General features: G+C 35.0%; 1 protein-coding gene and 1 long non-coding RNA gene across 2 annotated transcripts in view; one reads left to right on the top strand and one right to left on the bottom strand.

The window, feature by feature from the left end:
* The window catches only part of ZNF292 (zinc finger protein 292), a 112,626-nt gene extending 103,668 nt beyond the window's left edge, over positions 1-8,958 (top strand). The window contains exon 8 of the mRNA XM_020976310.2: positions 732-8,958. Coding sequence (XP_020831969.1) covers positions 732-7,997 — 7,266 coding nt within the window. The 3' untranslated portion in view covers positions 7,998-8,958. The remainder of the gene's footprint in view (positions 1-731) is intronic.
* LOC144457571 (uncharacterized) overlaps positions 1-12,741 on the bottom strand; it is a 51,126-nt gene that overhangs the window by 5,075 nt on the left and 33,310 nt on the right. The gene's annotated exons all lie outside the window — the stretch shown is intronic.

Raw genomic sequence — 12,741 nt, 5'->3', positions numbered from 1 at the left:
GTAAGTGAGGTTAAGTGAAATACCTACTTTGTTCCAAGCACTGTGATAAGTTCTGGGTTTACAGAAACAAAAACAAAAGTCATATCTGTCCTTTAGGAGCTTGGTGTGGTTGAGGGAAAAGTGTGGAATAAGAAATTGGAAATTTTAAATAAAGGAATACAGCTATCTTAGATAATTTAGAAAAAATACATGTAGAGAATGTCTTGGGGATAATTAAATGTAGAAGTAAATTTAAGGAACGATAGAAATAACAGAAGAGTCAACAAAGTGAAGTCTCAGGATATCTGTAAAGCATGAAAGAGTTCTGCCCAAATCCCGATAAGTCCCAGAGATCTTCTCCCAACTATCTTTTAGCCAGACACCCTATATCCTCTCAACTAGAAAACAGCCTAAGTTTCACTGGCCTATTTTCTACTTCTTTATCCACCAAAATCTACATTTCCCTTGTCAGACTTTGCGTATGTCTTTCCTACCTTTCTTTTGCTTCTGTGCCATACTGTCTCTTTCTCTCAACTGCTTGCTTTTTGTTTTTTGTTTTTTGGGTTTTTTTGGCTGGTGTGGCTATATCCTTTTGCCCTTTTATAATTCCATGGATCCCACTCTTATATTCTTTCCTCATTTATCCTCCCTTCCAGCTTTTACAGCTGACCTCTTTTAAAATAGCATTTACTTTGCAAATTACTATTACTGTAGATCACTAAGTGTTTACATTTATTCTTTGGTTTTCACAGACAGAAGGAGCTGGGCTTGCTACCTGCATTGAACTCTGTGTGAAAGCTCTTCGATTGGACTCTGCTGAAAACACTGAAGTGAAGATATCTATTTGCAAAACCATATCATGCTTGTTGCCTGAAGATCTGGAGGTCAAGCGTGCTTGTCAGCTGAGTGAATTTCTTCTTGAACCCACAGTTGATGCATACTATGCTGTTGAAATGTTGTATAACCAGCCTGACCAGAAATATGATGAAGAGAATCTCCCAATACCCAATTCACTGCGCTGTGAGCTCTTACTTGTGTTAAAAACGCAATGGCCCTTTGATCCAGAGTTCTGGGACTGGAAAACCTTAAAGCGACAGTGTCTTGCTTTAATGGGAGAGGAGGCATCTATTGTGTCTTCAATTGATGAACTAAATGACAGTGAAGTGTATGAAAAGGTAGAAGACTACCAAGGAGAAAGAAAAGAAACTTCTGTGAATGGACTTTCTGGCTGTTTTGATGAAGCCACAAGCCTTCTTAAAGGTATACGAGATGAGAAAGAAAAGAAGAAAGAAATTAAAAAGTTAAGAGAGAGAGGATTTATATCAGCGAGGTTTAGAAATTGGCAGGCCTACATGCAGTATTGTGTTCTTTGTGACAAAGAGTTCCTGGGTCATAGAATAGTAAGACATGCACAGAAGCATTATAAAGATGGGGTTTACAGTTGCCCGATCTGTGCAAAAAATTTTAATTCTAAAGAAACTTTTGTTCCTCATGTGACTTTACATGTTAAACAGTCTAGTAAGGAGAGACTGGCTGCTATGAAACCATTGAGGAGATTAGGAAGACCTCCTAAAGTACCAGCCACCAGTCAGAATCCAAAGACTGTTACTGTAACCAAACAAGAACAACGACCCATAAAGAAGAATAGTCTTTATTCTGCTGATTTCATTTTGTTCAATGACAATGATGGTTCAGATGATGAAAATGATGACAAAGATAAATCTTATGAACCTGATGCAATTCCCGTTCAAAAGCCAATACCTGTCAATGAATTCACTTGCCCTGTAGCTTTCTGTAAGAAGGGTTTTAAATACTTTAAAAATTTAATTGCTCATGTCAAGGGACACAAAGATAATGAAGAAGCTAAGCGTTTCCTTGAAATGCAAAGCAAAAAAGTTATTTGCCAGTATTGTCGGAGGCATTTTGTAAGTGTTACTCATCTCAATGATCATTTACAAATGCACTGTGGCAGTAAACCCTATATTTGCATACAGATAAAATGTAAGGCAGGTTTTAACAGTTATGCAGAGCTTTTAACACACAGAAAAGAGCACCAGGTCTTTAGAGCAAAATGTATGTTTCCTAAGTGTGGCAGAATATTTTCAGAAGCCTATCTACTTTATGATCATGAAGCACAGCACTATAATACCTATACCTGCAAATTCACAAGTTGTGGGAAAGTTTATCGTTCTCAGAGTGAGCTCGAAAAGCATTTGGATGATCACAATACTGAAAAAGTGCTGCCTCCTGAAGTCCAAAACAATACAGCTGGTGAGTCAGTTCAGCCTTCAAAAATGAGTGAAAACACAGATGAAAATATAAAAAATGAGAAATCTGTGCTTCCTTCAGAAAATAACACTAGTAACAACTTAGCAGTAGATGGAAACAGTGCTTGGGATCAAAACAAAACAGAATCAGTTGTGATTGAGCAAACCAAAATTTCTGCCACTGAGCTTGGGCAGGCTGATACACTTCTGTCTAATGGTTCAGAAAACCCTGCTATTCCTTTTCTTCCAGCAAATGAAGCAACTGCATTAACCCATAATGTTAAGGTGTCCCTCAGCCAAGGACTCCAGGATAATATTGTGAAGCAGGAAAAATTGGCTGCTGCAGGCTGTATGATGAATATTAATAAATCTGTCAGTACAAAATTATGTACAAATGTTAAAGATGCTAGTAATGATTCTTGTCTTCCAGGTTTGCAGGAAAGAAAAGAGAGTAATAGTAATTGTTTGAATCAAGGTCAGCATGTTCAGAATACTTCAGCAAATTCTGATCCTCTTAAAATAGGTGATCTTGCACCTCAAAATTTAGAAAGACAAGTTAACAACCTGATGACCTTTACCTTGCAAAATCAGGCAGTATTTCAAAACAATTTACCTATTTCCAAACTTGACTTTGAAGGTAATGCTAAAACTACATCTAGTCTTTATAACTTGCCACTTAAGACATTAGAAGGTATCACATTTGTTCCACCACAATCCAGTCTGAGCAGTCCTTTAGTGACTCCACCTGTTCCCCCACCTGTTCCACCACCACCTGTACCACCACCACCTGTACCACCACCACCTGTTCTGCCAACTGTTCCACCACCAGTTCCACCACCTGTTCCCCCAACAGCTCCAGTTCAGAAATTCTGTTGTCAGGTTGAAGGATGTACTCGATCTTATAATTCTTCACAGAGTATTGGAAAACATATGAAAACAGCACATCCTGACCAGTACGCTGCATTTAAAATGCAGCGTAAAAGCAAAGGAAGACAGAGATCCAACAACTTAAATATGCCAAATGATGGGAAGTGTGTATATTTTATGCCGTCACAGGTGAGCAGTTCCAGTAATGCTGTTTTTACGCCGCAGACCAAAACCAGCGTGAAACCTACTTGTTCAGCCCAGTTGCCACATGTTTCAACTCCTCTTTTTCCAACTCATCTAGAAAATTTATCAAACCCATTGTTGCCCTCTGTGGAAAGTGTCATAAGTACAAATATACCTTCTCATGTTAAAAGTGAACCTGGTGCTGTATTATGTTCCCCAATGGAAAATTTGTCAAGTGCAGCATTGCCATCACAGTTGGAAGATATAGCAAAAACAGTTTTGCCATTAAATATTGACAGTGGTTCAGATCCTTTCCTTCCTTTGCCTGCCGAAAGCAATTCAATATCTCTTTTTCCTTCACCAGCAGACAATGGAACTAATTCAGTCTTTTCCCAGCTGGAAAACAATACAAATCACTTCTCACAAATTGAAGGAAATAATTCTGCCTTCATAAAGGAAGAAAATGCTCAGAATAGAGTTTTTACTTCAGAAGTAAACACTACAAACAGCTTCAGTGCCACCACCCCTCAACATCCAGCACCAGAAAAAAATAAAAAAGACCGTGCACGGGGCCCAAATGGTAAAGAAAGAAAACCAAAACATAACAAAAGGGCTAAGTGGCCAGCAATAATTAGAGATGGTAAATTTATCTGTAGCAGGTGTTACAGGGTTTTTACCAATCCCAGATCGCTAGGTGGACACTTATCAAAACGGTCCTACTGTAAGCCACTGGAAGGATCAGAAATTTCTCAAGAAGCTTTGCAGAGTAACAGCCAGCCCTCTCTTCTTGCCAACATGATACTCTCTACAAATGCAATAAATGTCCAGCAACCACAACAGCCTACCTTCAATTCAGAAACATGTTTTAAAGATCCATCATTTCTTCAGCTGCTTACATCTGAAAGTCGACCATCAACATTTTTACAAAATACATTTCCTCGTGCTAGTGTGACTAATTTTAATACCACTGTGAATGAGGAAGGAAGTGAAATTATTAAACAAGCCTTGGAGACTGCTGGCATTACCAGTACATTTGAGAATACAGATATTCTTTCACATATGGTTCCAGCAACTTGTGTCACTGATTCAACTCAAGTAAATGCAGCAGTTCTACCCAATCCAGATGTTTCTCCTTTATTGCAGACTGTCTGTCACCCAAATACTCTGCTAACAGACCAAAACAGGACACTGAGCACCAAAGCTCCTTCCGTAGATGACTGCAGCAACTTACCAGTGTTTCCACCAGATGAATTACTACTGAAGACTGTTGAAAATGGTTTGTGCTCTGGTTCATTTCCCAGTTCTGTTGGATCTTCACAAAATTTTGCCACTAATAATTCACGTGCTTCAGTGATAAATAGTCCCCAGAATGCAAGAGCTAGTCATTTAAATAAAAAGGGGAACTGTGCTTCTAAGAGAAAAAGAAAAGCTGCTCCACCATTACTTGAGAATAGTCCTCAAAACTTAGTAACAAATGATTTAACAGCAATGGGATTATTAGCAAAGAGTATTGAAGGAAATGCACAGATACCAACTGATAATCTTCAGCCTCAGGCATTAGTGGAAAATCTCACACAGAAGTTAAATAATGTTGACAATCAATTGTTTATGGCCAGTATCAAAGAAAACTTCAAAGCAAATCTTGAGTCCCATGCTGCATTAACTCCTTTAACAATAAAAACTGAAAATGGAGATTCCCAAATGATGGCTATGAATTCATGCACTGCCTCAGTAAACTCTGACTTGCAGATTTCTGAAGACAGTGTTATACAAAACTTTGAAAAGACTCTTGAAATTATTAAAACTGCTATGAGTTCTCAAATACTCGAAGTTAAAAGTGAAATACAAGATGTTATTGGAGCATCACAAAATTCACAGATCAGTTATAACACCCAGACCCCTCCTTCAGTAAATGTAATGCAAAATTCTAAAATGTCTGATGTGTCTCAGTTTTCATTGCACAGAGATATCACCACTGCAAGTGACAACTCTCCTAAGCCTGAAATGCCACCTAAGGATGATTTTCAAGTATTAGAAATTTTGGAAGGCTTACAGAAATTAAAGTTAGAAAATGATGAGTCTGTTCCTCTTTCTGATAAGGTTCCCTCATGTCTACCAGTGAATGCATCTGCTGCTTTGGCTTCCATACCAGTTAAAGCAACCTCAAATACTGTAGTCATTCAACAAACTTCTGAAATGGGAAACAACATTCAGTTTAATGATAAAGTTAATAAACCTTTTGTATGCCAAGACCCAGGCTGTAGCTACAGTGCCATGACAAAGGATGCCTTATTTAAACACTATGGTAAAATTCATCACTATACTGCAGAGATGATTATGGAAATAAAGAAACACCAACTGAAGTACGCTCCATTCAAATGTGTAGTAACTACCTGTCCAAAAACATTTACAAGAAATTCTAATCTCCGGGCACACTGTCAATTGGTACATCACTTCACAACAGAAGAAATGGTCAAATTGAAAATTAAAAGGCCTTATGGAAAAAAATCTCAGAATGAAAATGTAACAGCAGCCCCACAAGTTGTGGAAATAAAAAAACAGACCACTTCGACAGTGGAAAATAAAAGTGAAGTACAGGCTCCAATAGAAGTTGAGGCACAAAAGGAAATTGCCATAAATAATGTGGCAATGACTGCGGAAACACACCTTATAGAAAAAAAAAATCCTGAAAAAACAGGAAGTTCTCCACCAATGAGTACAGCCACTCCAGAGCAATGTGACACACCTTCTTGCAATAATATACAGACAAAAGGACGAAAAAATAGGAGGCATAAAAAAGAAAAGGAGGAGATAAAGCGCAAGAAACCAGAAACTCAGTCTCCTGAGGTGCCAACAAGATATAGTCCCTATAGACCATATAGGTGTGTCCATCAGGGTTGTTTTGCAGCTTTTACAATACAGCAAAACTTGATTCTTCATTACCAGGCTGTGCATAAATCAGATCTACCTGTATTCCCTGTGGAGATTGAAGAAGAAAGTGAGGCTTGTAAAGAAAGTGAAGAAACTGAAACTAAGCAAACTGTGAAAGAATTCCGATGTCAAGTGAGTGACTGCTCTCGAATTTTTCAAGAGATCACTAGTTTGATACAGCACTACATGAAACTTCATGAGATGACTGCTGAAGAAATTGGAAGTATGCCTTCCTCCTTAGATTGTGGAAGATTTCCATGTGATCAGTCCCATTGCAAATCTTCATTTACTACATGTTTGAACTATATTCTTCATCTTGAGATGGACCATGGAATCAAGTTCAGGCCCAAAAAAATGGAGGATGATGGTATATACAAATGTGATTGTGAAGGCTGTGATCGAATTTATGCAACTAGATCTAATCTACTAAGACATATCTTTAATAAACATAATGACAAACATAAAGCTCACTTAATTAGGCCAAGAAGATTGACACCTGGTCAGGAAAACATGTCAAGTAAAGCAAACCAAGAGAAATCAAGATCTAAACATCGAGGGGCAAAACACAACAGGTCTGGAAAAGAGGGAAGCAAAGCTAAAAACAAACGAAAGAAAAATGTTATTTCAGAAAATAAAAATTCAAAAGCTGAGCAGATTGAAGAAAATAAACCTTATTCTTTGAAACGTGGAAAGCATGTATATTCCATAAAAGCTAGGAACGATGCTTTATCAGAGTGTACGAGCAGATTTGTAACACAATACCCATGTATGATAAAAGGATGTACATCAGTTGTTACAAGTGAGAACAATATAATTAGACATTATAAATGCCACAAGTTATCAAAATCATTTACTTCTCAACACCGTGATCTTCTCATTGTCTTCAAACAGTGTTGTCCCTCACAAGTGAAAGATACTTCTGAACAAGAAGTTGATAAAAAAAGCGATGTGAAAGAATCTGATACATGTATATCAGAGAGCAGTAATGACTCAAGTACAACAACAGTTCCACAGAGTGAGACTGAAAAAGATGAAATGGATGAACTAACAGAATTGTTTATTACAAAACTGATTAATGAAGACAGCGCAACTGTGGAGAACCAAGAAGATAATTCAACTTCATGTGTAAGTAATGATCTTCAGGAAAATACCACCTGCCAGTCTGAAAAACAACAGTCAAATAACTTAAAGAGAGCAAATAAAGAAAAAACTGTCTCACAAAACAAAAAGAAGAAAGTTGAAAAACCTGAAGAAATTTTGGCAGTTGAAGTAAGTAGCATGCATAAAGAAGAAGAAACAGCAGTTGCAATTCAAACTACAGAGGAGCAACCTACAACTTTTGACTGGAGTTCATTTAAACCAATGGGATTTGAAGTATCGTTTCTCAAGTTTCTTGAGGAGTCTGCAGTGAAGCAAAAGAAAAATGCTGACAAGGACCATCAAAACAATGGAACTAAAAAAGGCTCTCACTCAAACTCAAAAAAATCCACTGACAAGACATCTTTGGCAAGTGGTGATCACATATGGACATGTTCTGAAAGTGAGACTTTTGTCCAGTTTGCCAATCCATCACAGCTTCAGTGCAGTGAAAATGTAAAAATTGTTTTAGACAAGACTCTTAAAGATTGCACTGAGCTTGTGTTAAAGCAGCTTCAGGAAATGAAACCTACCGTCAGTTTGAAAAAACTTGAAGTACATTCAAATGATACAGATCTTTCAGTCACAAAAGAAATAAGTAGGGGTAATGACAATGGAGAATTGCAGAACTGATAACTACTATACTCTGAATATAACCTATACATTTTTATTTTGAATAGGAAGCCATCAAGCATGCTAGTAATTGTGAAGACTTTTTTAATTGTTTTTTGTTGGTGTTGTTGTTGTTGTTGTTGATGTGAATTAACCTGGAAAAAAAATCATGACATTAGTCATGTAAAATTTTTTGGTTTTATCCCTATGGGACTTGAGGAACATAATCATTGCTTCAGTTTTTGTAAATAGTTGAGCTAAACCTCAAATTTCTATAAAAACAAAACAACAAAACTGTCCTTTCCGTGAATTAAATCTTTGTGAATTGTCTGTGATTGGTATCTTTCACCAGGTCACTGCTCATGTATAACAGTACTCTTTATTTGTAGATACCTTTTTTGTATATATTTATTATTGTAAATCATTTGCTGCCACCAGCAGTCTGTAAGTCTAAACTATTAAATGACACATTTATATTCGGAATTTTAATTTGTAATTAAGTGATCAAGTTTTTAAAATTGTCTTTGTTTTAAATTAAGAACTTTTTGAACTAAAGCTAGAAAATCTGCCATATCCAGTTTATTTTGCATATAGCATTTATTTACCAGAGGAATTTGATGAAATCACATTTCATAGGGTAAACATATTATACTGACAACATGCTCATATTTCTAAGTTTACCATCCAATATCTTTGGATGGATGGCATTCATGTATAGTGAGCTCATTCTTTTAACAGTTTCCTAAAGCTATACTTTTTTTTTCCCCTCATGCTTCTACCTGGACATAGAATTAAATAAATACAATTGAAATGTGAATAAAGAATTTACATCAGAGATTTTTAAACAATTGGTATTAAAGAATCCATTGTGAATGTGATAGAAAATTTAGTAGTGTGGAGCAGTGTATATATATTTGAGGTGGTAAATTGTGAAGTAGCCCAGTATTGCCTTAAATAAAATCACATTTCATTTCTTGTTTTATACATGTTATCTTATAAAGGTTTTTTTTTTAATTTTCTGAATTTACAGATTGGTGTATAGCTTTAAAATTTATAAACTCCTATGGGAAAATATTTTTCAGACATTTTTATAGACCTTAAAATAGGTAAAATAAAAATAAATCCATCTTGAATCTATAAAATGTAAGAGTCCTAACATTTAAAATATTAAAAAAAAACCATTTCCTATAAAGGAAATAGAATGCTGTGATTTTACAGTTTAAATTCTTACATTCTATATTCTGTCTATTTTTCTACCATATTCACAGAGTTGGGTTTTTTTTCCTTTCTAGAGTGGATCTCAGAAGCAGTATTAACAATAATTTTTGGTTTCAATGAATACAGTATTCATTTATCATTTAACTTAACTTTATATTACATTCACTGGTATTGTTTTAAAGTAATTTGTACCTTACAGGTACTAGGTAAAAGTGGTTTTAAAATATTGATTTCACTTTTACTCAAAAGTCAACTGTAATTTTTTTTTAAAAACCTTTTGACTTTCTCATAAAGCTAATTTCCTCATTTAAAATTGTACTTGTCTTTGTCATAAATAATAAGATTGATTTCTATTCTTCAACTGTCTTATGACAGATTAACTGAATAGTGATATCACTAGCTAGGATACTTTGATGATATGAAGGTATCATCCGCTTTGTATTATAACGTTCATAAACAAAAAGCACATTAAGCGTCAACTAGATAGTATTCTGAGCAGTCATGATCAACCAGTGAATAGTTTTCTTTTTAAAACTTTAAAAGGACATTTTATCTTTAAAGTACTGTAGTTTTATTTTTATGAAGCTGTGGGACATAATGAACAATTCATTTGTCTCCTGAAAATTCGTTTCCAGAATGCATAAAATGTGACACAAATTAAAATTCTTATACTTTGTAAAGTCACTGTTATTTATTAAATCATAATTTTTCTTTTATGGATGATTAAAACATGGTGTGTTTTAGATTAGCAAAAGCTTAGGTAGCTTTGAATAATTTTAATATTAAAATTTTGTTAACTGGATTTTTTCATACAGTTTTCTTAGAAGTTTGCCAAGTCTTTGACAACAGGAAATTCTGTCTAAGTGGCTCTGTATAGTGCCTAGCACAGCATCATGTGCAAGTAAGTGCTTAATAAATTATTTTTTATAAATATACCATGGTGATGGCCCTTAAGTTATAGAGTTAGAGTACCTGGGTTCCTCTCTTCCCCCAAAAAAATTAGATTAGGAAAATTGACAAATTGCTATTAACTATTACGCTACATATCACTTAAAAGAGTTTAATGCCAGTCACTAAATGTAATAGAATGAGGCAATGTTCTAAAATTTAGTTAGGGAATTAAAGTCTGTTTCTTAGTAACAGAGATGTTTTTATCATGCATAATCAAAATGTTATTTTACTACATCCTAATTTTTCCAAATGTAATGATCTTGGAAATTTATAAATGGGAAATCATGTCATTCATCACCAGTATGCATTATCATAAGTTTTGGTAATTTTAAGCAATATTTTCATAGCATTACACCTTGTTATTTTGAATACAAGGGACAGAATAAAATAGACTTGGAATAAACAAGACTTGGATTATCCTATATTTTTATTAGAGGAATAGGGTACTCAGTCTCATCTGGGAAATAGCAGCTGATTTCAGTTATACCCTGCTTGCAAAGGTATTTGCCAGTTTATGGCCAACTTTTAAAATAAGCACTGCTTTTATACAAAAAGGAAGGAATTTAGTTGAGAAAAGTGAAATGTGACCAGTGAGCTAATTTTTGCATGGAATATTGTCAAACTTTTCTAAGCAGGTTGTTCTTATTTAACTGTCAGTGCCACATTGAATTATTAATCAAATCTATTAGAGAAAAGCACTTGCAAATTATATCACTAGTTGTCAGGTCAATTCTTTATAGTTTCCTAGGATTTGAATTATGTCTTTGAGTTATGTTGGTTTTTTACCAACTCTTACATTGTAGCCTAAGCCTTTCAATTTTTTCCTTTTAAAAATCACCTCAGCAAAGAGTTTAATTTAATTATTATGAATGCATTTTAACATTTATAAATAATTATAAAATAGAAAAGGATCTTTAAAAAGGAAAAACTAAAAGATTGCAGTTTCTCTAGATTGCATGTTTTACCTCACTTGTGTACTTGCTTTAAGTATTGTTCCTTCTCTCTGTCAGGGAAGACATTTATATGTTTATTTACTAATGTCTTACTAGGCTAAAACCCTAAGAAATTTCTGAATTAAGTAATCCCTTTATCAACTTGAATTACCACCACCAAGAAAACAGGAGAAAGAGGGATTCAGAATGACAGGATTTTTAAATATGTAGGTACTGTAGAATTTACTATAAAAAATACTTGTAAAACTTTTTAGCGAGAAGAAAATGTGGAGGTAATGAAATATTAAAATTCTATATAGATTTTTGTTTTCAGTGGATTGTACTTCTACCCCACCCCTAAATCCTCAGATAATTGAAAGGTGGGTATGGAAACTACAAAAGATGGTATAAATTTCTTCATACTTTATAATGATTAGATCTGAATGCATTTGAATATAGCATATTTTTACTGATGCTTTCACTGTTTAAAAAAAGAAGGGGGGGGATAAAGAGAGGAGGAGGGAGGCATAGATAGAGATTAAGTAAACATCCATATCCATGTCCAGTTCCACCCTTGACAGACTTCATTATGCTTTAAGGGCTTCACTCCCTTCTTATTAAAGAACAGTGACAGGCCTAAGTGGAATTTCCTAAAATTTTTCTCCTCAACTCATTCTTTGCATTCCTGAAGGTCCTACAAAGGGCAAAATACTTCAAGTATGCTTTGATATTTGCTGGCTACATGTGTTACTGAGAAAGTATAGGGAGGAGATGATTTACAGATGCTTGTAATTCGATGTATATGTTTAGGATTTGCTTTACTTTTGAGTTTCAGGTTTAGGGTTTAATTACCCTAGTTCTAAGAGGGAAAACACCAGGCAGGTATTATAACCAAACTCACTGCCTGGATCTTCATAGGACTGGAAAAGGATTTGGGGAATCTAACAACTCATACATCCTCAGCCACAGAAAGATAGGAAGGAAACATGAGAAACAGGAATGATTATGGTTGTTTCTATGTTCTGTCTCCACAGCCTATGACAAGCAAATGAATACTCCTCTGACCTTGTGTTTTTATAACAACTTATATTTTTCAGACAAGATTTATAACATTACATAATTTGAGGCTCACAACAAAACCTGTTGGACAGATATACCAGTTTCAAAGATAATGGGTATTGATTTATCAGACAACTTGCCAAGGGAAGGTCTTGCAGCAGGCCAGTGAAATAGTAAAATAGAACCACATCTCTTAACTGTCAGTCAGTATTCTTTTCATATATCCTGCTGTTCAGTGTGAATTGTTGACAGCAGAAAAATAGAGACTATATAGTGAAACTTTCTGCATTTTTCATCTCAGGTATAACCATGGGAATGGGAGGGTGGGAAGCCCCTAAATGCATGCATAAATGCAGTATACCTCGTATGACCTAATTTCTTAACATGAAATAATATTGCATTAGCTAAGTAAACCCATATGCAATTCTGGGTCCAAGACAACAAAGGAGTATGTAATTATAGGATTTTTTTTTAAATGGGATTAATTTCTCACAGTAAAATGAGAAAATTACTAATCCTGGTACCTTCCAACTATCCCCATAAAATAAATAAAGGAACAGGTGACCTGAGCCCAATTTCCTATTAGTGAAAACAGATAAGCCCAA

The sequence above is a fragment of the Phascolarctos cinereus genome, unplaced genomic scaffold (genome assembly GCF_003287225.1).
Source record: "Phascolarctos cinereus isolate Bilbo 61053 unplaced genomic scaffold, phaCin_HiC Scaffold_5;HRSCAF=322, whole genome shotgun sequence".
Classification (NCBI taxonomy): domain Eukaryota; kingdom Metazoa; phylum Chordata; class Mammalia; order Diprotodontia; family Phascolarctidae; genus Phascolarctos; species Phascolarctos cinereus.
Note: the sequence above shows the minus strand (reverse complement) of the source record. Positions and strands in the feature narration are given on the sequence as shown.